The 24,437-nt window shown below is 34.9% G+C and overlaps 2 protein-coding genes across 6 annotated transcripts in view; both read left to right on the plus strand.

Annotated features, from left to right (window-relative positions):
* The window catches only part of kcnn1b (potassium intermediate/small conductance calcium-activated channel, subfamily N, member 1b), a 37,789-nt gene extending 30,934 nt beyond the window's left edge, over positions 1-6,855 (plus strand). For all 4 annotated transcript variants that reach the window (XM_058785089.1, XM_058785088.1, XM_058785090.1 and 1 more), the window contains 2 exons: positions 3,380-3,449; positions 4,458-6,855. In XM_058785089.1, coding sequence (XP_058641072.1) covers positions 3,380-3,449; positions 4,458-4,757 — 370 coding nt within the window. In that variant the 3' untranslated portion in view covers positions 4,758-6,855. The remainder of the gene's footprint in view (positions 1-3,379; positions 3,450-4,457) is intronic.
* A 3,857-nt stretch (positions 6,856-10,712) lies between these two features.
* Positions 10,713-24,267, plus strand: si:ch73-61d6.3 (occludin). 2 transcript variants are annotated; one of them, XM_058785609.1, is made up of 8 exons: positions 10,713-11,109; positions 14,031-14,807; positions 15,741-15,902; positions 19,307-19,458; positions 21,077-21,295; positions 22,612-22,783; positions 22,869-22,910; positions 23,030-24,267. In XM_058785609.1, exons 2-8 carry the CDS (start codon positions 14,052-14,054, stop codon positions 23,126-23,128), a joined length of 1,602 nt encoding a protein of 533 aa, XP_058641592.1. In that variant the 5' UTR covers positions 10,713-11,109; positions 14,031-14,051; the 3' UTR covers positions 23,129-24,267. The 2 variants fall into 2 exon arrangements, with proteins under 2 accessions (XP_058641592.1, XP_058641591.1); XM_058785608.1 differs by having other exon boundaries at positions 10,714-11,109; positions 14,028-14,807.
* Positions 24,268-24,437: the final 170 nt, after the last annotated feature.

Here is a 24,437-nt window from a genome sequence, read left to right on the forward strand (position 1 = left end):
TTGAAGTGACACAAAAATGTTGCTAAATGGCCTGGCGATGCAAATCGAATTACAGCTTGTTGTTTTTTTTCAAGTCACTCATAAAAGTTTGAAAGTCTTTTGGTGTGGTGTGCAACTTGAGGTTTTTAAAAAAATGTATTCTGTGTTCCATTTGTTTTGCCTTAAATCACTGCAGAGCTCAGAAGTAAGTCATGTCTTCTCTTTTTCCTTACCATTGGAACCCTTTTTCATTTTTATAAGTCTTATTCAGCAATATCAACCAACATGATGAACATTGAAAACATTTGAAGCTGGGCACCATTTTTATTTAACATTGATATCCATTAATGGTGTTTGGATGAATTACATTTACATGGTTTACCAACCTGTTAAGGTACTTGGAGGGAAAGGTTCTTCACATCTTCTCAGCTTCAAATTTATCAGATGCCACAATGTCAGAAATTCATTCATCTAGCCTGTACCAGATTTCCACAGAACCTCGCACTGCACTAACAGTCTTTTAGATTGTACATGGTGGTACGACTAAAACAATCTGCTAGTCTGCTGGTCTGCAGTGTTTTCTTGCAAACACAAATCTATTGCAAATCATTCTTATTGAGATACTTTCAGAGAAATACAAAATGTGAATGTTATTAGACAGCATGGGAAGTTTAGACACAAACTTCAGTATTTAGTACTCGTTTCCTTTCCCTTGGTCGGTTCACTTTTAAAAGGGACAAATCGCCAAAGAAAAGAAATCAATTCTGTCATTTACTCAACATTGTGTTGTTCCAAATGCATATGACATCTTTAATTTAACAGTTTTTTTTTTTATTCAAGAACGTGAAAGTTTATGAGGAAAAACACTGATGTTTAATTTGTGAATTGTTCATTTTAATCAGATTGAATTGAGTTGAATGAAATGGTTGACCATTTAATAAGTTCTAATTAATATAACACTAGCTACATGTGTTGACAAACAAAATTAACTGGGAAAATAAATCCTTAAGTATTTTTGTACCTCAGTTTAAGTGTTTACAGTTCAGTTAATAATACTGTATAATATTATCTACATTTATCGTCATAAACAAAATTAACAACAACAACAAAAAAAACTCAGGACTGATTCATGTATCTCAATTCAAGTTAAAAACTTAATAATTTTATTTGAATTAATTATTAATATTGTTATTATTTTTTTAAATATACAATAATGAATAAAACTACTTTTATGTTTACTGTACCTCAGCTCAAAAATTAATTCATTAGTTATATCATTTAAATAATTGAAATAAATACAGTAGCAGCTTATGCATCAAAAGAGTGACCAGTGCATTATACCAATTTTTCTTTTTGTGTTCCACAGAAGAAAGTAAGTCACGCAGGTTTGGAATGACATAAGGCTGATTAAACGATGAAGAGAATTTAAATTTTTAGCTGAACTAATCCTTTAAGTGCGGTAACATTTTCTGGCCGTGTTATAGGCTCTCTGATGTGAATCGCCAGTCCTGCCTCTGTTTGGCATGCAGTCAAAGCGAAAGCGCAACTGCTGAGCACAACAATTCGTTTATAATGTATTTGGCCTTCACTTTTACGAGACCACATAAACATTCCCTTGCTTAATGCATACAATCATAAAATTCTATAAATATCTGCACATGAAATGCTTCATAAACTCAGCAAATCGGCCTGTGTTGCAGAGAAGGTAACAGTTGCATCTGGAGTGCAGGGAACTATGGAGGTCTGGGTACAGAAACAAACAGACCAATTTTGGCCCTCCCAAAATTGAGAATTCATCTTCGAAACAGTACAAGCACATGTGCAAGAGTACAAAGTGTCCACCTTTTATTTTCCATAAAGCTTGCACACTTGAGTTTTGCACACTTGTTTTTCGATGGGAGGGGGAGAGTTTGAAGCAAATAGCTGGTTGGGGTTGGTTTAGGTTGCTTGGATAACTTTGGAGAAGACATTTACAGTATGTTTGAATAAGGCACGAAAAGCCATCACGTTATGTTTATATTCTACATGTGAGTATCACTGACAAGCATTTTTCTCAAGAAATTGTTGTAAGATCTGACAAAATTCCTTGTTCTACAGTTAACTCTCCTCGCCATCTCCACTTTCCTTTCCGGGTTTTGTTTGAGCTTTCCTATAGAGGAAAGCCCAGCTATGTGTATCTAGAGAGTTTCTGGTGTTAGCTCTCTGAATTCAATAGGCACTGAAATTAGGTTAATGCTAATGCATCACTGCTAGCACATCTGTCATTACCATGGAGCACAAACCGTGTGTCCACCCATTCTGTGTCTTTATCAGTTCATCTGTTTCCACGTTACACCAGCTCCAGTCTGACACTATATAATGACTGTTTTATGCTACATCCTATTGATAATATTTGTATGCCGTCACACTGTTGGCAAAGGTGGTGTATGGGGTGTGCTTCTGCACATTTTGAACCGTTCTTGCTACAATAAAGCTGTTTAGTCATGACGTCAAAAAAAATATAATGGGTTTTTAAAATAGCTAATTATAGTTTATGATTTACAATTAAATTGAAGTCTGTGATTAACATAAGCTCACTTGACTTTCAGGTTTTGTCTGACAATATAAATTCAAACATGAAGTATGTGAGTTCACATTTTTGACAAAACAAATAACAATGTAGTTCTGAATCAAGCCTTTAATTTTAAATAGAAATGAATACAATTATTATTATTATTGAAAATGTTATATATATATATGTAATGAATTGAATAATTGAATACATTTTTTATTTTTATATTTATATATATATATATATATATGTAAATTTATGTATATTAAAAAGTGTATAAAGTAACATTTGCTTTAACAGTATGCTTTTATTACTTCATAATATCTAACTGCATTTCATTGCTGTCCATTATATTTTGTTGAGAGTTTCTATATGCATCAGATCACCATCTAAAAAAATTCTGCAGCACAGTTTCTTGACTTTGAGGTAGTATTACAAAAACCAGATCCATATGCTTATGGAGTTTTAGGACAATGTCTCAATTGTTCTTTTCGACCCCTTCTTTTTTATTTTACTTCCTGTGGCTGAATAAGTTTGCATGTCTGACTGGACCGAACTGGAATGTAAATGTTTGCATGTGGGCACATCATTTAATGGAAGAACATTCATAATGTGACACATTTTGCATTCTAGATTTCAGCCTAATTATCAAACTCTGTTTCTTTCTCTTCTCCCTGCTAATTTCCCCACTCTTTTCATTGACACCCCATCACAACCTCTTGCACTTACTTTTGTGCTCCTTCCTCTGTAAACTCCTGCCTCCCTTGTATATCTGTGTGTCTTCTTTCCTTGTGGCACATCACTTTCTCTTTGCCTGTCCACCTGCTCCCTGGCTTCTTTTTTTCCCAGACTGCGAAGTGTGAAGATGGAGCAAAGAAAGCTGAATGATCAAGCAAACACGCTGGTGGACTTAGCAAAGGTGTGTACAGTGCAAAATTTTTGCACGTTGAAAAATAAATACGACCTCACGTTGTGTCAATCACATTTACACACTGCCTCCGAAACTTTCATCTGTCATAAAAAAAAAAATCGGACCAGATTCGATTTTCTGCATTTTCGTATCCGTAGCAAGCGTTTTGATGGGAAAGGATGACTAATACGAAAAATGTATACGAAAATTTTGGACTCGGTGTGCAAGGACTTTAAGCCTTAGTATGACTATGATTGTAATCCATATATTATGTTCACCAAAGTGCAAAACGTTGTTTATTTATTTTAAAGAAATTAATACTTTTATTTTACGTGGATGCATTAAAATGATCAAATGTAAAATTAAAGACATTCATATTGTTACAACATATTTCTATTTTAAACCCTTTTTTTAAACTTTATATTCATCAAAGAACCCTGAAATGAATGTTTTCCATGAACAGTTTCCACAAAATAATGAAGCAGCACAGCTGTTTTCAGCACCAAATACTGCAGTCTGTTATTATATAATCTATAATGGCTACTGAAAATTCAGCTTTGCATATATTACATTTTAAAACATATGCAGATATAAAACAGTTATTTTTAAATTGTAATTATATTTCACAATATTTCAATTTTTTTAACTGTATTTTTGATTAAGTAAATAGTCATAAAGTTGTCATGGTGAGAAACTTTAAAAAAAATCTTGCCGAACCACAAACTTTTGTGTGCTTGTATATACTTATTGAGTACTGTGTAAATTCAGGTAAACTGGACCATGTTCACCTCTAAAATAGTATGTGAAATAGTATACAGTATGCAAGTGTGTCTGGACCAATACAAACAATGGGAATTTTACGTATTTTGTAATTTGTAATTTTAAAAGTTATGTTTTTAAATATTTTGTTAAAATCTTTTTGTAGTCAGAAAATATTCTTGCTTTTCCATGCCAGTGGACAACACAGGATTTGTGCTTATTTTTTTTGTGTACTAATTGTGCTTATCACTTCTTCAGACACAGAATGTGATGTACGACCTGGTGTCAGAGCTGCAGGAGCGCAGTGAGGAGCTAGAAAAGCGGATCGGTCACCTAGAGGCAAAACTGGACTCCATAAACAGCAGTCTGCAGGCTCTGCCTGGCCTGCTCTCACAAGCCATACAGCAGCAACAGCACCACCTGCTGGACGGGCTGACCCAGCGTGGATTCACTCTCACGCGACCCTCCTCGCAGACCTCCGAACGCTCCTGGGCGTCATCCGCACACCGACGGAGATCACCCTCTACCGCACCACACACGTCCTCCGATAGCGGCTAGCACGCTCTCACACACTCAAAACCATACTCTAAACCTACACACACACTCCTACACACCTCTGTCATCAACTAACACTGCTAAATATACTTTTAGTACTAAAACGTTAACAACAATGACAACTCCAACACACTGGAATAAAATGTAATGAATTAACACATCATGGTAGAGATATGGTTTATGTTTAGCCATTGTATGGCTGTTTAAAGTTAGCTTTTTTGTAAAGCCCTTGTATAGTATGGACTGGATTCAGACTGCAGGGGGTGGAATGGATTTATATAGAGAGATATAGTTTGGAAACAGAGAATTCAATGGAGCTAAACCCATAGAAACAAAGAGGATTGAGAAGGAAGGAAAAATGCGAGGGAGAGGAAGTCACCAGACAGGCAGTGATTACAGATATAGGCTATGTTCTGAATAGCATACCAGCATGCTACTTACTCTTACTGCAGTATATGTTTGTATACAGCGGACAGCATTAAAATGCCCTACAACATTTGTTAGAGAACACTGCGTTGAATAACATATCCCACAATGCAATGCGTTTGACTTTGCATTTTCAGCGTTATTTTTAGCAGTAGTTTTTAGCATAAAACATTTTGACGTTAAAACAAGACCATTTTTACCCAAAATTGAATTAGCTCTCATGTGGACCAAAAGAAAAAAAAAAAAAATGTATGTTTTGAAATGTTTGAATTTTTTACTTCATCGGAATGGTACAAAACTTGGTGACTTTTGTGGCACTTACTAAATGAAAAATAAATGTGGACATTATTAGAAAAACGTTAAATGGAAAATCATACTTATGATCTTCACCAAGGGAAATTAATGGGAAATGCAAAAAAATATGAATATACAGAGCTTTTTGGAGGGGTTATAAGGTTTAAAGTGCCACTAAAACGCTATTAATTTGAAATAATATGAAAATATTATTCTTTCTAATAATTGCTTTACTTTATATACAAATAAATGAATAATTTAGAGGTGAATCTTGTCTGAAATCCCCTCAAAATGCAAAATATTAAGGGATTAAACATTTTTCAAATTCAATGGAAGAAGTACTGTATGCAGTATGTACTGCACAGTATGAAGTAAGTTCTAAGCTGGTATTCTAATCCATTAAATAAAGGCTCATAGAGTTGTTGTTAAATTGTCCAGCTCACAGAAGCTGAGGAAGGGCCTTTGGAAGACCGGTATTCAGATTGATTAATCATTACTAGATATAAAAATGTAGCCAAATAGTAAGAAAATACCTAAAAACAAGCAAAAAAGATTAAATGTTATTGTCAAATGGATATTTTTCAGACTAAAAAGTTTTGCTAGTCCAATTCAACTGATACATTTTTCCACATTACACACTTTCTTTATATTACACTGACCACATTCATGGTCTAATAGAATAAAATGCGTTCGCTCTATAGGAATAAACAATATTCAGCACACTTTTTCCACTGGCAGGTGTGAAAGGCTCTTTAGTGTTTTACAGGAGCTGAATAATAATATATGGCCAGTCAACACTGAATATGATTCCAACAGAGCTTCCAAAGGTCCTTAAAGCTCGGGCAATCTGTAAGACAGCCTGGGGATGTGATGGGAAGGAAATACTGTACACCCCTTCGCACGTTTCAATTCAAATGACGATGGAGCTGACCTATAGGATGGGTTTCTCTTCATTTTTCCTTTCTTTTCTTTTCTCTTCTCATTTTTTACAGAGATTCCTTTTTTATTATTTACCTAGATTTTTATAGCTTGTAGAGGATATACAAAACGTTACAGCAGAGTGGCAGCATAGTTGAAAACATGCATTCCTTGATCAAAGACTTCAACAACTTCACCTAAACAAAATGTAGAAGAGAACAACAGGAGATGAACCCCACACTTGGATATCATTACCACTTACATGAATTAACCAATTTGGTTCCCAGTTCTAGGTTTAGAACGAAAGCATCAAGATGTGACTGTCATTACGGGTTTGAAAAACAGCAAACTGCCTTTACTGTGTGTCTTTGGCCTTGTTGACCAAGCTGTAGCGGATTTACATAATGCTGGGCTCCAATATAAAGAAATAAATGAACAAATCCACTACCTGGTCACATTGCATTTTTATCAATCTTGTCTTCGTTGGACACGTTGTTATCTCCTACTTCTTATATGTGACCCTGGACCACAAAACCAGTCTTAAGTGTCAATTTTTCCAAAATTTAGATTTATTCATCATCTGAACGCCGAATAATAAGCTTTCAATTGATGTATGGTTTGTTATGATCAGACAATGTTTGGCCGTGATACAACTATTTGAAAATCTGGAATCTGAGCGTGCAAAAAAAAATCAAAATATTGAGAAAATTGCCTTTAAAGTTGTCCAAGTTCTTAGCAAAGCATATTACTAATCAAAAATTAAGTTTTGATATATTTATGGTAAGAAATTTACAAAATATCTTCATGGAACATGATCTTTACTTAATATCCTAATGATTTTTGGCATAAAAGAAAATTTGATCATTTTGACCCATGCAATGTAGTTGTAGTTGGTTATTGCTACAAATATACCCCAGCGACTTAAGACTGGTTTTGTGGTCCAGGGTCACATATGGATTCTTCACTGGTTCAAATCCACTAACCTTTAACTTGGTCCATTTTAAGATAATAACAGTAGTAATGACGCAGAATGTGGCGCACAACCTAAGAATAGCAGTTCCTGTATTACTCCCAGTTAACCATGTATAGAACATTTGTGCTGAAGAAAATGGACAGTATTTTTAGGCTACTCTGAACAAGGCACTTTAAAGCCTGTAACACAAGTGCATTTATTTCTTTCATTGTTCACCCATCCGTCTTTTCCTCTGGAACTCCTCTGCCTTTGTGCATTCACTCACTATTTTGTGGCTTAGCGGAAGAAAATTGAAAGAATAGTTCACCTGAACATGAAAATGTGCTGAAAATGTACTCACCCTCAGGCCATCCAAGAAGTAAATGTACTTTGTTTCTTCATCAGAACAGATTTGGAGAATTTAGCTTTACATCATTTGCTCACCAATGGATTCTCTGCAGTGAATGGGTGCCGCCAGAATGAGAGTCAAAACAGATCATAAAAACATCACAATAATCCACAATTAATCCACAAGACTCCAGTCCATCGATTAATGCTGTGAAGTGAAAAGCTGGGTGTTTGTAATAAATCCATCAAGGCATATTTTAACTTAAAACAGTCTCTCCAAAATAGTCTTTAATCCATGATTTCTCTCTCTGGTGAAAAAAAGTACATCCCCTGTTGTCCTCTCACATTAAAATCCACCACATCCATATGTTTATAACCATTTTGAACTATTTTTGATTGCTTAATCTGTTTATATTTAGTTTCTGATTCAGATGCAATGATATAGAAAGAGAGCTCATATTTTAGCCGGAAGCAATGGATTTGTTTATTACAAACACATCTTTTCGCTTCACAAGCCATTAATTGATGGACTGGAGCTGTGTGGATTACTTGTAGATTATTGCAATGTTTTTATCAGCTGTTTGGACTCTCATTCTGACGGCACCCATTCACTGCTGAGCAAGTGATCTAATGCTAAATTTCTCCAAATCTGTTCCAATGAAGCAGTTAACACATCTACATTTTGGATATCCTGACAGATAATGTAGGCCTACGTTATGTTATGCAAAATACAGTGAATAACATTGGGGTAATGACCCTCTAACTGTACATTATCTCTTACGTATGCAGTTGTGAAAGTTGATATATTCAGTCAGTTCAAAGGAGTGGGTGCTGTGATCTGGATAAACGTGTCTCATCTCACCCTCATTGATATTCTTTCTTGTTTTATGTCTTGTTTTAGTAATTGACTTCAGTGCTACAAAGCGCTTCAGTGACACGCACGGCATGCATAAACATGTGCTCAAAATACAGTTAAATGCAAATTAATAGCTATTTAGAATGAAGATCACTTTCTCACTAGGTAGTGTTGTAATACAGCACATTAAGAAATGATAGATTTTTTTTTTTAAATGAAAGAAAAGAAAAATGTTTACTTTCCTCAGAAATGACTTGCTTTTGATGCGATTTATTTAATGTATCAAAAAATTGCTGAAACATTGAAAGTTTCCAAAATAACTATATTTTTCTCCCTGCCTCTTTTTCCTTTCATTCAAATGACCTAATTTTTCTCTCTCAAAAACATAGGGAAGACTTTAGGGTGAAATGAGCTACAAGGTAAGATGATTCTTTGTTTCTAGGTTGCTAAACACAAAATAAACCACGTGACAGCATTTTCAGGTAGGCAATCTTTTTTTTTATATGCGGTGAAGTGTTGCATGTGGTGAATGTGGATATTATATCCAAAAATGGGTTTCTTCCCTTTCCACGCATAAGTTGCAATCATGTCATGAGTTCGGATGATTTGGAGAAAATTGACAAAGCACTTTTACACACATTACACTTTAGTTAGTTTAGTTTGTTGGTTCATCTTATCCCAACTTCCTCTATCTGTTCACACTTTCTGGAAAAAAAAAAAAAAAACATTCTCTGCCACAAAACTGTTTTACACTGAAATTTTTCTGTCACAAAGTTGTTTTACTCCAAAAGTGCTCTGGTGTGGGGAAATTCCATTTGCATTAATATTTAAAAAGAAAAAAAAGAAGCACTTTCTGCTTTTCCCCCTGCACATCTCTACTCAACACTCCTCCCAGGTCCAGTAGCTTTGCGCGGTGAGTATTTATTAATATTTAAGAACCAAAACAAACAAACCTGGCACATTTTTCATGCAGGTTTGTTTTCCCCCTAGTTTAAAAGGGGACACTCTCAGTACCGCCAAGGACACAGAAGTGATGTGAATTAATGGATTGATCAATTATTTATTACTTTATTTATTACTCAAAAAAATGGAGTGGTTCTAAGTGCTTTTTGTCCATATAGGGTAAAACACAAATCTTGGTCACATTCTACTCTCTTAACATCCCTACTATTATCAGGATCCCCATCTTATTAAAAAAATGTTATATGAGAACAAAGAATCAGTTGTGTTATTTTTTTATTTTATTATATTTATATATATATATATATGTGTGTGTGTGTGTGTGTGTGTGTATATATATATATATTTTATTTTAGTAGCACTTTTAATAAGTTGCACAAGAAAACTTGTGCCATGTTTACTTCTCACCTTGTTTTATTCCCATGCCATTCTTTGATTCTACGCAAGACGGCGCTATTTAACAGCCGTTTGCAAATGTTGCGCTTTAAAAATGTAATAAATAAATTGCCATTAAGTATTTTGAAACATGCATACTTCTCAACACTTTCTGATCACACTCAAACACTAAGAACATGATTATTTACACATTGGCAATTAAATTAGTCGAACAGTGTAGAAATAAAGAGTTAAGGATAAATGCTGAGTGAGAGAGTTATATTAGCCTATTGGAAGTCAATTTGATATTATTATTATTATATATATATATATATATATATATATATATATATATATATATATAATTATAACTTTTACCTGTTGTTAGTTAATTTTTATCAACAGATAAACAATGTTCTAGTGTTAAGAAAATTAAATATATACCTAACTGATACCCTAATTTATGTTTTTTTTTTTTGTTGTTGTTTTTTAATGCAAGAAAGCACTACATTGAAATATAACAACATAAAGGAAAGGAAAAAAAAAAAAATATATATATATATATAAGGCCTAACACCTCAATCAGTAAGGAAGATATCATCATAAGCCTTAAGAAACTTGTTATTTTTATTGTTCTTAGAGATGTGCAGTTGTTTTCCCACCACGGAACCAAAGTAGTGAAATGATCTAAAATCCGTCCTTTGTTCACTTAATTGTGATAATATAAACCTAACTAATATAATTTAAATAATATAAAATACTTTGTGACAGGAATAACCCGCCCTCTGCGGCTTTTGTCCAATGGGATTAAACCTGGGTTGACTGCGCTCGAGTCACGTCTAGATTAGATCGAGTAAACTTCTTGTTCTCAAGGAAGTTTATTTTCACAGCCGTTCACGCATTTCCACCCACATCTTTTGGAGGGGGTCAGCAGCACTGGTGAATCCAAACACTCACAGACGAACGACTGATACAGATGTGCTTCACTGCATGCAGGCGCAGGTGGACCAGAGGGCTTTAGAGAACAGAGAGAGAGAGAGAGAGAGAGAGAGAGAGAGAGAGAGAGGGATCTGGACCAACACTTCTGCTTTCACCGGCTTCATTTTTTGAGATTTTCTCCCCTAAAACTGAGAATTGAATTTGAAGACGAAGAAGAAGTATCTGGGAAAATAATAATAATAATAGAAGCAATCTTCATTTCTTCAGGTGAAGACAGATTCAAAAAGGTAAATAATGTTTTGTGTGTTTATTTTAGAATTGTATTTATGTTTTAAAATATAATTATTTATAAATATTTAGCATTTATGATGGTATTTTGTAGATACGTACTTTTAGGCCTTTTATTAAAAATCATTGTTGTCTCACTTAAAAACACAAAAGAGTGATTCAAATTAATTTTAGTGTGTTATAGAAACATGCAGCAGTTTTACGATGACATGCAAAGTAAACAGTAACAGGTTTTGTAATCTTTGCTCCAAGTTAACCCACTTTTGATTTGACTACATTTCATATCTGTTTCAGAAAATGCCGTTGTACTTTTACATTTGGACATCATAATATGACAATACCATGCTTTTTTTAGACAAATACCATGCTTCTTACCATGGTAACGTTTTACTTCAAGGAATCATGCCAAATGTTTTTGATCATGTACTATGGTAGTTTGCTTTGAAATACCTTGCACATACCATACATGCATAAAGTACCATTGCATTATGATGCCATGATGGTACTGCTTTAGCTTTTTCGTGAAACCAATCAATAAAGGGTTTTAGCCTAAAAACTGAGTGAATCTCCTATGTATCAGTCTTAACCTCTCACCTGTTGTTGGTCATTCTAAAGATTCATTAATTAATCATAAATGAAATCAAAACTGTGCTGTGTTGATAAATAAGAAAGGATTCTCTTGAGGACACCTGACCACGATAACTGTATCTGCCTACGTAAGCAGCACCCCCACTCCAGAGCAGCCAGACAGTGAAGCTCTTGTGTTTTTCTATCCAAACCTCTTTTTTTTTTTTTTTTTTTTTTACCTCAGGCTTTTATTACCATGGTGACCATGCACAGGCAGAGTGCAGCCTTGACTTTTTGCTATAACAAAGGAGAGAAGTTGTGGGAGGCCGGATAGTAGGTGAACACATAGTAACTAGACAAATGGCTTTATCTAGGCCTTCGCCAGGGACTGAAATTGTAGTATGCTTTCTTCTGTTGTTGTAGTGTTGCATGCTACAGTAGATTTTTTATTGTATTATATTTATTTAAAATATTGTATTTTATTGAAGACGTTAACAATCATGACATTACAAATGAAAACATAAAACATTATACATTTGAATCATTTTTATTTAAAAAAATGTAAAACTAATTATTTTATATTATATTTGAAATTATTTAAAATATTATATTCTATTTAAGACATTAAACTTCAAACCTTCAGTACAAGGACCTTTATATTACATCTAATAATGAAAAGATAAAGCATAACTTTAAAACATTTTTTTTAATTATGTTTGAACACCTGTTTTTTTTTTTTTTTTTAATGAAAAAAGTCAATCCATGAATTGTGCTGTATGTTATTAGAAATGTGTATTTGTGGCAACATAAAAGTACACTTAAGATTCAAATGTAATCAACATATTACCTCCTATAATGTTAGACATATTTTATAACAGTTTTTGTTGAGTACATCTTGATGCCTATTCTGTCTGGTTTTGCCCTGTTTGTGACCTCACCCCTAGAGCATATGATCTGAAATTAAACAAACGGCATGTTTGGCCAGAATTTAAATCTATGCATTTCAAAGTCAGTGCTGGACAATGGTTGAGATTGAGTTTAACTCCCACGGTTGGGCCTGTAAACAGTGGCTTTGTGTGGACAGACTCTGATCCCTGGTGCCGATGTCTCCACTATTCTCTCTGTTGTTACCTCACACTGATAAACAGCACAGTTATTTCAGCATGGTGGTTACACGGCTTGTGGTTTTGGGTAACGTCATTTTGGCCTGTGTATTAATTGATGTCACTGCTGATGTGCTGATCTAAGACATTTAAAGGGACAGTATACTCGTGAATTAAAATTCTGTCATTATTTACTCACACTCGTCTTGTTCCCACCCTGTATGCTGTTTGTTATGTTTTGCTATGTACACAAGGAGTGTCTGTCAACCAAAAATGCATATCAATTTTGTATTTATTTTTGTTTATGATTATTTATGTATAATATTCCATTGCAGCTCCTTTATATACACTACTATTCAAAAGTTTGGAGTCAGTATGATTTTTAGCAAAGACACAATAATTGTATCAAATGTGAGAGTAAAGACATTTATAATGCTACAGAGGATTCCTATTTCAAATAAATACTTTCTGTTCATCAAAGAAAGCAGAAAGAAAAAAAATGTACAATGGTTTCCACAAATATTATGCACTACAACTTTTTGTCCTCATTGATAATATATTTTGTGTGTGTGTGTGTGTGTGTGTGCATACTTGTTTATGCTACATTGTGGGGATCGAATGTAGGATAATAAAACCTGACATTTTTGACATTGTGGGGACGGGCCTACAGTCAGAGGATAGAAAATATAATTTGGTCAGTATAAAGTAATAGAAGTCTATGGAAAGTCCCCACAATTCACAGAATTCACAGTGTGTATGTATGCATGTATATGAGATTTATTTTAAAAACATTAAAAATGTTACTGACCCCAAACATTTGAACAGTGTATGTTTGAATTCACATGATTTGAAAAATCTGCATCATTTTAAAAATGTAATTTAATGTGATTTCAGTTAATAAATGTTTTACTTAATATTTTTTACATTTTTCAAAATTAATTACTAAAATAATTTTTTTAATTAATACATTATTATTTTGCAATTGGATTTTTATTTATTTAATTATTACTTAAATCTAGATCTGTTCCTGACACAAAGCTATTGTATGCCTTAGACTCGAATATAGTGCATGGGTTTAATTGGGCCATATTTATGGTGTTTTTTTCTTTTGTCTTTTAAACTGTCTTCTTGAATTATTTCACAGATTTAGCTGGTCTTAAACAATAAATGAAGAACGTGTTACATTTTCTATCTGTCTGTAACACCTGAGTGATACTGTTCATATTTATACATTCTGCTTCTTTTAGCAGGTCGTTGGACATCTTTGAGAGATGTTTGAGAAACAACCCTACGACAGTCCCCCGATGTACACCCCACCTTCCAATGGCTTTGGACCACCGGGGAGCTTCCAAGACCCACGGAGTGAATTTGATCCCTACCCTCCACCTCCAGGATCCTACTATGCGGGCGAGGAGGTGCCACAGCACTTCTACAAATGGTTCTCCCCTCCGGGAATTGTGAAGATTATGATGGGAACCGTTGTAATCCTCTGTCTGGGAATCTTCGCCTGTGTGGCTTCGACTCTGGTCTGGGACATGCAATACGGATTAGGTTATGGATCTGGATATTCGGGCTATCCTGGATACGGAAGTGGATACGGATACGGCAGCGGGTACGGAAGCGGGTACGGAAGCTACGGAAGTGGATATGGATACGGAAGCTACTACAATTCTTACCCGACCCCTTACTCGGCAAAGACTAGCATGATTGCCATCGCCGCCATAAACTTCATCATTGCTTTGGGATTCTTTGCAGCCAGCTTCTCTAAAACAAACACGTTCCGCAGCAGGAAGTTCTACCTGGTGGTGCTTGTTATTTGTTCTATAATGGCCGTGATTCAGGGCATTATAAACATTGTGTACATTGTAGGAGTGAACCCTATGGCCCAAAGTTCCACCAGCTCATACTACAACCCCATGATTCTGATGTGTCAGAACCTCTATGGCAGCAGTGTGACAGGAATGGGGGGCGGCTTTCCCGTCTATAACCAGTACTTGTACCACTACTGCTATGTGGATCCTCAAGAGGTACCATTTAAAGTTACAGGATGTTTCGAAATGTCTTTAGAGACTACATTTAATTTATGTTTTCTTTATAGTCTACAATCAAAGGATTGCCATAGACCATAATTTCAACTCCTCCAGTGTGTAAATCCGTACAGGAAGTGCATTTACACTTACAATGGAAGCCTGATCTAACCCTTATATTTTATTTTGTTGCTGTAATCTGTTGTGTTTAGGTTGATTTAGTGATGTTACCCAAAAATGAAAATTCTGTCATCACTCACTCACTCACCTTCAAGTCAGATGCTAATAGCCATCGACTTGGTATGGAAAAGAAATACTATGGAATTCAATGGCCGCCAGCAACTGTTTGGTTACCAACATTCTTCAAAAGAATGTTGTTCAAAAGAATCTTCTTTTGTTCAGCAGAAGAAATAAATTAATACAGGTTTGGAACAACATGAGGGTTTGAGTAAATGATGGCAGAATTTTTATTTTTGGGTGAACTGTACCTTTAAATAGTAATTTAATAGGTTAGTTCACTCGAACTTTCTGTAGTTTTTACTCGCCTTCATGTCATTCCAAACCCATAATACTTTTGTTCAACCTCAAAACACAAATGATGATATTTTTAACAAAACCTGAGATTTCCATCCCTCCATTGAAAGTCCATGTAACCAAAACTTTTCGATTTCCTGAAGATTTTCAAAAAGAAAAGTATTTGATTTGAGCGGTTTAATCCAAGTCCAATGAAGAGACATGATCACTTTATTCGATCAAAAGTTAATTTAGGCTTTTAGTCACTTACAGTATAAACATTGATCAACGCACATAAAAACTGATCATGAGATTACGATGACTATTAAGATGATTATTGTAGTGTACTAAGTTTTAGTTCAGTATGATAAAAACTGTATGTTCGCATTGGACTTAACACTGCAGTTTTGTCGTTCGCAGGCAGTTGCAATGGTTTGTGGGTTCATGGTTGTGCTGGCACTGGCTGTGGCGGCCTTCTTCTCCTATAGGACCAGAAGTAAAATCTGGCACTATGGGAAACCAAACATCTACTGGGATCGACCGCTAATGGGAGGAACCGAGGGCAGAGATGTGGAGGATTGGGTAAGTTTCTTTATTACACCTACGTTGAGACGTGCTGCATGGAGGAAGAAACACATGGTCACTAATTAAGTGGCACACCCACATCAAAATGGCATGAAGTGTCTTGCCTAAGGGGTTGAAAATGAAAGGCCAGTGTCAGGCTTATCGCTAGTCTCTGAAGCAAACAGTCGAAATGCCCATACATTTAATTGTCTAAGTCATACAGTATATACAGTATACTAGCATCCCAGCAATCGTATAAGGGACAAGTTTAATTCTTCTAAATAGTTTGTGATAGTCAATTTAGACCTTTTGTTTTGGTAGACTGGGAGCGGTTTGAAGGTGCGTTTTGAAGTTATATATCATTTAATAGTTTCAGTGGCCTGTGCGACACTGGTGATAATTCAGTCACAAGGTTGAATGTGTTGCTGATATGGTCTGTTTGTTAACAGCCAGCCCAGTTTCGTTGTGAATAATCATTAACCAAACAGAGAAAGCTGAGTGGCTTTTAACTCCTTGGTGGATGACTATTAATGGCTAAACTTTTGTACTACCAAGACAGTTAGAATGCATTCTTGAATTAGCATTCCTTTACAGTTCAAAGAATAAATTAAGTGGCCGAGACGATTGTAAGTGTGGCCACTGGTTGGTATATTACTGATTATAAGTATATTTAAGATTATAATTATATTTATTTCAAGTAATTTATTTCAATAATTGGCTTAAAAGGACAGAAAAGTACATTGTATTATACATTTAAAGTCAAAATGTGTTTTGGGTAAATGCCAAATATATTGTTTATACAATATGAATATTTTATCATGCTGGCTAGTGTAGTAATCACTGTCTGTTCACATTACATCTATGGTCTTATTTGTGTTACAGAACAGTGTGTTTCAGTAAAACAGTACATTAGTGCTCTGTAAGAGAACATGAGTCATGTTGTGTGTGCATCACTCAATAACATTGCATTACTCACTGTGACTCTTTCTTATTTGAAAAAGAGAAGCAATTAAAGCAATGAAGGTTATTCAAGAAACAGACAATTTGCAATAACTTTAATTTAATTATCATCAATTTATATAAAGTGAAATGACAGGCTCCTCATAGCAAAGAAAAATAACAGATGAGATCGCTTTAATATCTTAATTGTTTTGCCTAGACAGATATACATAGATTAAATGAGCGCAAATGCAGACCTCTAGCATTTCAGAAGAGATCAAACTCTGCTCACTGCTCAGATGTACTAAGATCAAAGTTCAGTCAAGTCAGAGAACTCGATATGAACTCAAACATCACATTTTTCCAAAATCATTCATAATTCTATAGCTCTATACTCTTAATGTGTTACAATTGTTTCTATTTTTAATTAGGAATTTTTGAAGAAATGTCTGAGACAAGGTTGATAATTAAATAAGCTTTAAACTGAGATTCTTGAGCTAAGCATGAACAGCCTCTAGTAAATCTTTCGCCCAGGTCTACAGGTTATTAATGAACCCGTAGCTGGTGGTGAAGACTCCGTGGGGTGTGGTTTGATTTTTGGATTAAGTCCATTGGAAACATAATTACTACCATCATGAGACTGGTCTGCCTTTCTCTGCCCTGGTACGTTCAGTAAATCTATGAGTTCTGACAGCGTTCCACACACTCCCTTTGAATACCTTTCTCTCCTTGCCTTTATATCTCTCCTTCACTTTTTTTCTAGCGCAAAAGGAGGTCACAAACATGAAACGTCCCTCTTTTCTGTGTTCTCAAGCATTCTTTCCCTGCTTATAGCGTGATCGCGGATCAGCGGTGGCAGTAGCTCATGCAGGGAAAGCATTGTTGGAATTCCTGGATGATTTGAGCTCCTCTGCACAGTGGCTTTTCCCCTTCTCCCCAGCTGCAGGGAAACACTCCTCCACCCTCTTTCCTGCAGCGTCCTCCCTCCTAACACGCACACACACACACACATACCTTTACACACAACCCCTCCAGAACAAAACAAACAATCCCACCGTCACGCACACCTGATGTCATTGTTTTAGCAGTGTACTGATCAGAATTGTTTTTCCTTATTGTTTTTCCTTGTATCTGTTTATCCACTCTTTTTTTATCCACTCATTTTTTAGTATTATAAAGTATTATAAATCATATATTGTGCCAGAAATCTTTACTATTGGCATTGTGTTTGTCACAAAACACTCACTTACATGCTGAGAACATCCTCTGAAATCAAACCTCAACAGGAAGAGCAAGAGCACTTTTGCTTCTTATTCCCTACAGTCTTTCCTGTACAGTAGCAGAAGGAAAATAAAGTCTAAACAATGGATCTAAAATGGTTTCTTTGTTGGTATAATGTTCTGCACAGAATGCAGTTTAAAAAGTCTGCAGTCAAGACAGATTTATGATTTTGTTAATAATGTACTTTTTGTGCATTATAGTAATATACATAACATCCTTGCAGGCTTTTAACAAGTAAAACTGATCTGTTATTTATTTTATTTTATGTCACTTTTTTCAAACAGATTTTTAACATTTTATTTTGCATATTTACACTGCTGTTCAAAGGTTTGGGGTCTGAAAGATTTTTGAAGCAAGGGTGCATTTAAAAAAATAGACATTTCTAATGTTACCGGAAATTCTATTTCAAATTAATGTTCTTTTGAACTTTCTATTCATCAAAGGATCCTAAAAATGCATTGTTTTCCACACAAGTATTAAATCTCTTTTCAGTATTGCTAATAATAATAATAATAAATGGGTTTTTTTGAGCACCAAGTCAGCATATACAGGTTTCTGAAGCTTTGCCATCGCGGGAATAAATATCAATTTGAAATCTATTGAAACAGAAAACACTTGTTTTAAATTGTAATAATATTTCACATTATTACTGTTTTTACTCAAATAATTGAAGCCATGATGAGCTTCTTTCAGATACGTTTAAAAAATCTTACCAATCTCAAGCCTCATGTGAAGCTATTAAGATGATTTATTTCACATTTCAGTTAGTATTACTGTGCATAACTGCATTGTATATCGATCAATGCAATACAAAATTTTCCTAGAGGCTTGGCAGCCAAAAAGGACTATTTTTATCTAAAGATCAGAGATAGTGTGGAATATGGTCATGAAAAATTAAAATAGGATATTGACGCTAAATATTTTTGCTAACATTATAAGCAGAATTATTTAAATGATACAGTAATTTAAAACTCTTTTAAAATTTTATCCTGATTAAAGATGCTACTGTTCATCAAACAAAAGAGACTTAACCATTTCATTAAAAAATCTGTTATCTGCTTTCTGCTTGATTGTTTGTGATGTATTTTCGCCTGTCATTATCTGAGATATGTTGCTTCCTGATCTTACGCACATCATACTCTCTGTTGAGATATGAATCAAAGTTGGCAGACTTTGTACTAAACAGTTTGTTCCTTTTTCAGGTCAACCACGTACAGGATGGACAGAGCGTGCAGGAGGCATCCATGGTATTTTCAGAGAAAATGGCTCCTATTCTGGTTTCGGCCCCCAGTGTCGGCTCCATCCCCCTGAAGACCGGCAGTGTCTTTAGTTCTGAGACCAACAATGTTATCGGGTGAGTGAGTGATCCGACCCTGGGATGGCTGGAGACTTTAAAGCTTAGCTCCATGTGAACAGGCAATATTGCATGTCCCTGCTGAGCAAATGCTGGAGCTAACTTTATAGCTTAAGGCCTTAATAAGTCATTTGGAATTGCATTCCAGTTTTCCATACACTACTGATCAAAAATTTGGGGTCTTGTATGCTCTCCAATAGTGCATTTATTTGATCAAAAATACAGTAAACAAAAACAGTAATATTGTGAAATATTATTACATTTTAAAATAACTGTTTTCTGTTTTAGTTTATTTAAAAATGTCATTTACTCCTGTGGTGCAAAGCTGAATTTTAAGCATCATTACTCCAGTCTTCAGTGTCACATGATCCTTCAGAAATTATTCTAATATGCTGATTTGCTGCTCAGTAAACAAAGGTCTTTATTGTCATTTTAAAATAAAAGTGTTAATTTCCTTTTTTAAAAATCTAACTTTTGAATGGCAATGTAGAGTGACTCCTTGTTCAAAGTATTCAGTGGCTTTTTTTTGCGACCTTGGTTAGCTGATGTTAAATCATCAGTGCTATTGTCTGGATCATTAATCTGCCTAATGGTCTGGGCCATTAGTTTTATGAAGTCAGGTCAGATTACACCAAATATGACGTGTCTTGGCATGAGATCAAATTTTTGCATTTTTTAATCAGATGTTCTTTCATCATAATTTGTTTTTAAATCAGGTCTGTCTCTCCTTGTCTGCCTCCTGTCTTTTTTATGTGGCTTTACAAGCTTCAACTGGATTGATTCAGTATAAATTAATTAATGTTTACCTAACATCACATGAACATCACAATGAAGTGCAATGAGGAAAACATATCGCTTATTAACACAGTGAAATGTGAAACACCAACTTGCGAGGATATCTGAAATGCTTGAGCAAATTATATTTTTTCTGTTAATGCTATGTTTAAGAACAGAGTATGGTAGCTTAAATATCATTATCTCAGTAAGAAAAGTATTATTTCTATGAAACATTCTCACTAATAATGCTTTTAATGTGCATTTCCTTATTCAATTCATTATTCTCCTACTATAAATACAGTCTTGAACCTATGGAAGTTTATTTTCATCACAGAATAAAAAACTGTAAAAAAGTACAGTAATTTATATCAGTTTATACAATTCACATTTTTTTCTTATATAATATGTATTCAGAACTGCAAGATGTAAACTCAGAATTCAGGGTGGGTTTTTTTTAGAATTCTGAGTTTACATCTCGCTCTTATGACTGTTATTTTTTTTTAGTTCTTCATGTGTATGCAGTCAGTTCGGGTGTTTAAAAGACAGAACTGCAAGATGTAATCTCAGAATGCTGAGACAAATGTTATAGTTGCGAGATTTACACTCACAATTGCTAGATATAAACACAATTGTGAGAAGAAAAGTCAGAATTGTGACATGTATACAAAAGTCTGAATTGTGAGACAAAAAGTCACAATTACCTTTTTTATATTTTAATTCCATGGCAGATAAACTTGTTCTATTTCAGATTGTGATACAGTATCTTGATTTAATATTTACTTGCTCAAATGTGTGTAATTTCTCTTTTTGGATAAAGTAGTAACAGTTTTTCCACCCACAGTTACCCTGAGCGCTCTTTCAGCCGACCATCTCATTCTACATCGCCGTCTGGAGAAGTGAGCTCCAGCCCCTCTGACCAGACGGACACCATCCGCAAACCGTCCGCCTCCAGGGGCAAGAGACACAGGAGGAACCCTGAGCTGGACGAGTCCCAGTACGAAACCGAGTACACAACGGGAGGAGAGACTGCCAACGATTTTGACGAGGATCTATGGACACGGTAAGAATTGTTTGTGGCTCATGCAGGCCCAGGGTTAGTAGCGCATTCTCTTGGACACAGCAAGGAAGTCTGTGGGAGATAATCATCTCTGGCACGCATCTCCACATGCTAACATAATAGACTAAATTTGGGTTAATGGGTTAAAGGTCTTTGCATATGTGTGCATGTTTACATGTGTTGTTTGGTTGGTTGTGATGAGTTGAAAAATAGATGTGGTTTGGTTTCACTCATTGTTGGACCATGAAAAGAAAATATTTTTGCAAACAAACATTACATATAAATGTAACACTTAACATTCTTTTAGGATTGATTAATCTTTGATAATGTTAAAATACTTGTATTTACTGCATTATGGATCATTTTTAAAATATTCTCACTATTTTGCAGTTTTTTGACACAAATGAAAAATACAGGGTTGAAAGTTTGAGCGGTCACTTAATAAAAAGTTGAGTTAGTAAGGAGTTAAGGCATAGTCACATTAGCAAAATTTCAGCGAATGCTGGTACATATTTCGCATTAGGTGAGTTTCTGCAAATAGTGGTAATTCATATTTGCAAAAAAATCGGCAAATGAAGTATTGAATTAGTGAATTTTTTGGTGAATATTAGTATTTCACATTAGCTAAATTTCTTTAAATGGCTTGGCAAGTGGTTTTATTTCACGTTGTGAAATCTCTGCAAATGGTTATATTTTACATAAAATTTTGATGAATGGTTGCATTCACATTAGTGAATATTTGGCAAATGATAGTATTTCACATTATTGAAATGTCTGCAAATGGTAGTACAGTATTTCACATTAGAACAATTTTAACGAATGATAGTATTTCACATTAGCGAAAGGTAGTATTTCACATAAGTCAAATGTTGCCGAAAGGTTGTATTTCACATTAGCAAAATTTTGTGAATGGTAGAATTTTAAATTAGCACAATTTGAAATACCAGAGACCATTATGCCCTCACTGATTGTGCATATTCCTGCTCAAATGACTGGATTTTGCTGTGATGTGTGCACCTTTACTCGGTTTATGGTGGGTGGGTGTTTTTTTTGGTGTTTTTGTTGCGGTGTGGCATCTGAAAGGTTGTCAGCTCAAACTCCACAGCAGTTAATCCATGAAATACCACCATTGTTGCTCTGATCAAGATGCTTAACTCTAGGTCACTCCAGAGGGATTGTGGCTAAAAAGTGTGTCCATTTCTTTGGATAACGGTTTATTTAAAAACTACCAAATGACTATTAATCTTAATTATCTTGCCTACTTTAAAGCTCATTATACAAGCTGCCATCCAACTGCTTTCTGTTTCCTTCCCAATCAGTCTATATCCAGAGATCACGTCTGACACCCAGCGACACGAGTACAAGAAAGAGTTTGACTCGGACCTCAGGACCTATAAGGAACTGTGTGCCGAAATGGACGACATCAACGATCAGATAAACAAGCTTAGCAGAGAGCTGGATGCACTTGAAGAGGGCTCGTCCAAGTACCAGGTGAGCGACTGAAAAATTTCAGATGACTACTTCACCTCCCTGTTGTTCAAATCCATATGAATTTCTTTTTTATCTCACGTTACAGGCTGTAGCAGAGGAATATAATCATCTCAAAGACCTAAAACGGGTGAGTCATGGTTATAAAACTAAAGTATGACTAAACATCTGACTCACGATCATAGTAATAGATGCTCTGCTTTTTTGATGTTAATATGAGGCTTTCTTTCCCTTATTCTCTCTGCTTAGATGCCAGATTATCAAAACAAGAAGCACCAATGTCGCAAACTGCGCCACAAGCTTTTCCATATTAAACGAATGGTTAAGATCTACGACCGCCGTCAGTAAAAATGAGCTCTATTAAACCACCACTCCTGCTCTCACTTTTGCAACTGATGAAGCCTTCAAATGACTGTGTGACCGAAGTTGCCCGAATCTGCTGTAACAATGGCTTCACCCAGTGCTTATGATTAACCTGAGCCCTAAAGATGGTTGGAAGCGTTGACCAGAGATTTCAAAACTGGTCCTTCCAAAGTCTTTCCATTACCTGGAACTTGTTCTTTCACTGGAAACATCTGCTTTTTTAGAGTGAGTGATTCGTGTAGCCTGTAAAATGCCATAAAGCATTGCAATATTGTTGTTTTTTTGTTAGGTGCGGTTGTGAGTGCTAACTTCAAGGTCAGCTGATTAAAGCGCTGCATGTGTTTGTACTTTGGACAATCCTCTCCAACTAAGTAGCCTAATTTGCACCTGCATTGTCACACTTATGCTATCAGTTTCCTTGTGTATGACTGTAAATGGGTTGTGTGTTTTATTGTCTATTTCTGTAAAGATATAACTGTGGGGCACTGCTTGTTTTCAAGTAAGAAAAAACAAAAGTTTTTGTTTCGAGGTGTGCCAGAATAGTTCCCAGAAGCAATTGAGGTATTTAAACTAGCACACCATTACAGAATATTCTTTTTTTTTTTTTTAACAACTGACTGCCTCAGTAAAAGAAGAAATGGAAATTTAAATCACAAAGAGAAACTGGAATTTCATATTCAGTTGTGATTTTAAAGTTGAGTTTTGTAAAAAAACAAAAACAAAATGGTGCCGATGCATTTATGCAAATATGCAAAGATTCTGTTCATTTAGTTCTAGATGTTTATATCTCTTTGCATTTGATTCATTTCGAAATATTGTGATCTTCCTGCTATTTAAAACAGTAATAGCTGCGTTTATCTCTAACCAATCAAATTTCTATGCAAGATCAAATATTGAAGTTCTTTTTGTTTTGTAATGTTGTTATGGACAACAAGTAAGATTTGTTCAGTTTTTTTTTTTACTCGTTTTTGTACGAAATCATTTAATAGTAACAGGGCGTTCATTTTTGTCTGTTAATGAGATATTGCTTTTTGTTTCTCACATGCATAACAGCATTTATTTTCATCTGTACATATTTGTTGTCCTTTCTATTTTCAATAAAGTTTTGTATTTTAAGTTTTAAATCTGTTTGTGAAAGTGTAACGAAGCTATTTAGAGTCTTTTATTCCTTTTTTCAATTGCTTACACACATTTTCAAAACTTTGCCTGTTTTGTTTGTTTTTTCTTTCTTCAAAACTTTACACACAAAACCAAGAATTGCACACACAAAATGCAAAATGCCTCACATCTCTTG

The sequence above is a fragment of the Onychostoma macrolepis genome, chromosome 08 (assembly GCF_012432095.1).
Source record: "Onychostoma macrolepis isolate SWU-2019 chromosome 08, ASM1243209v1, whole genome shotgun sequence".
NCBI lineage: Eukaryota > Metazoa > Chordata > Actinopteri > Cypriniformes > Cyprinidae > Onychostoma > Onychostoma macrolepis.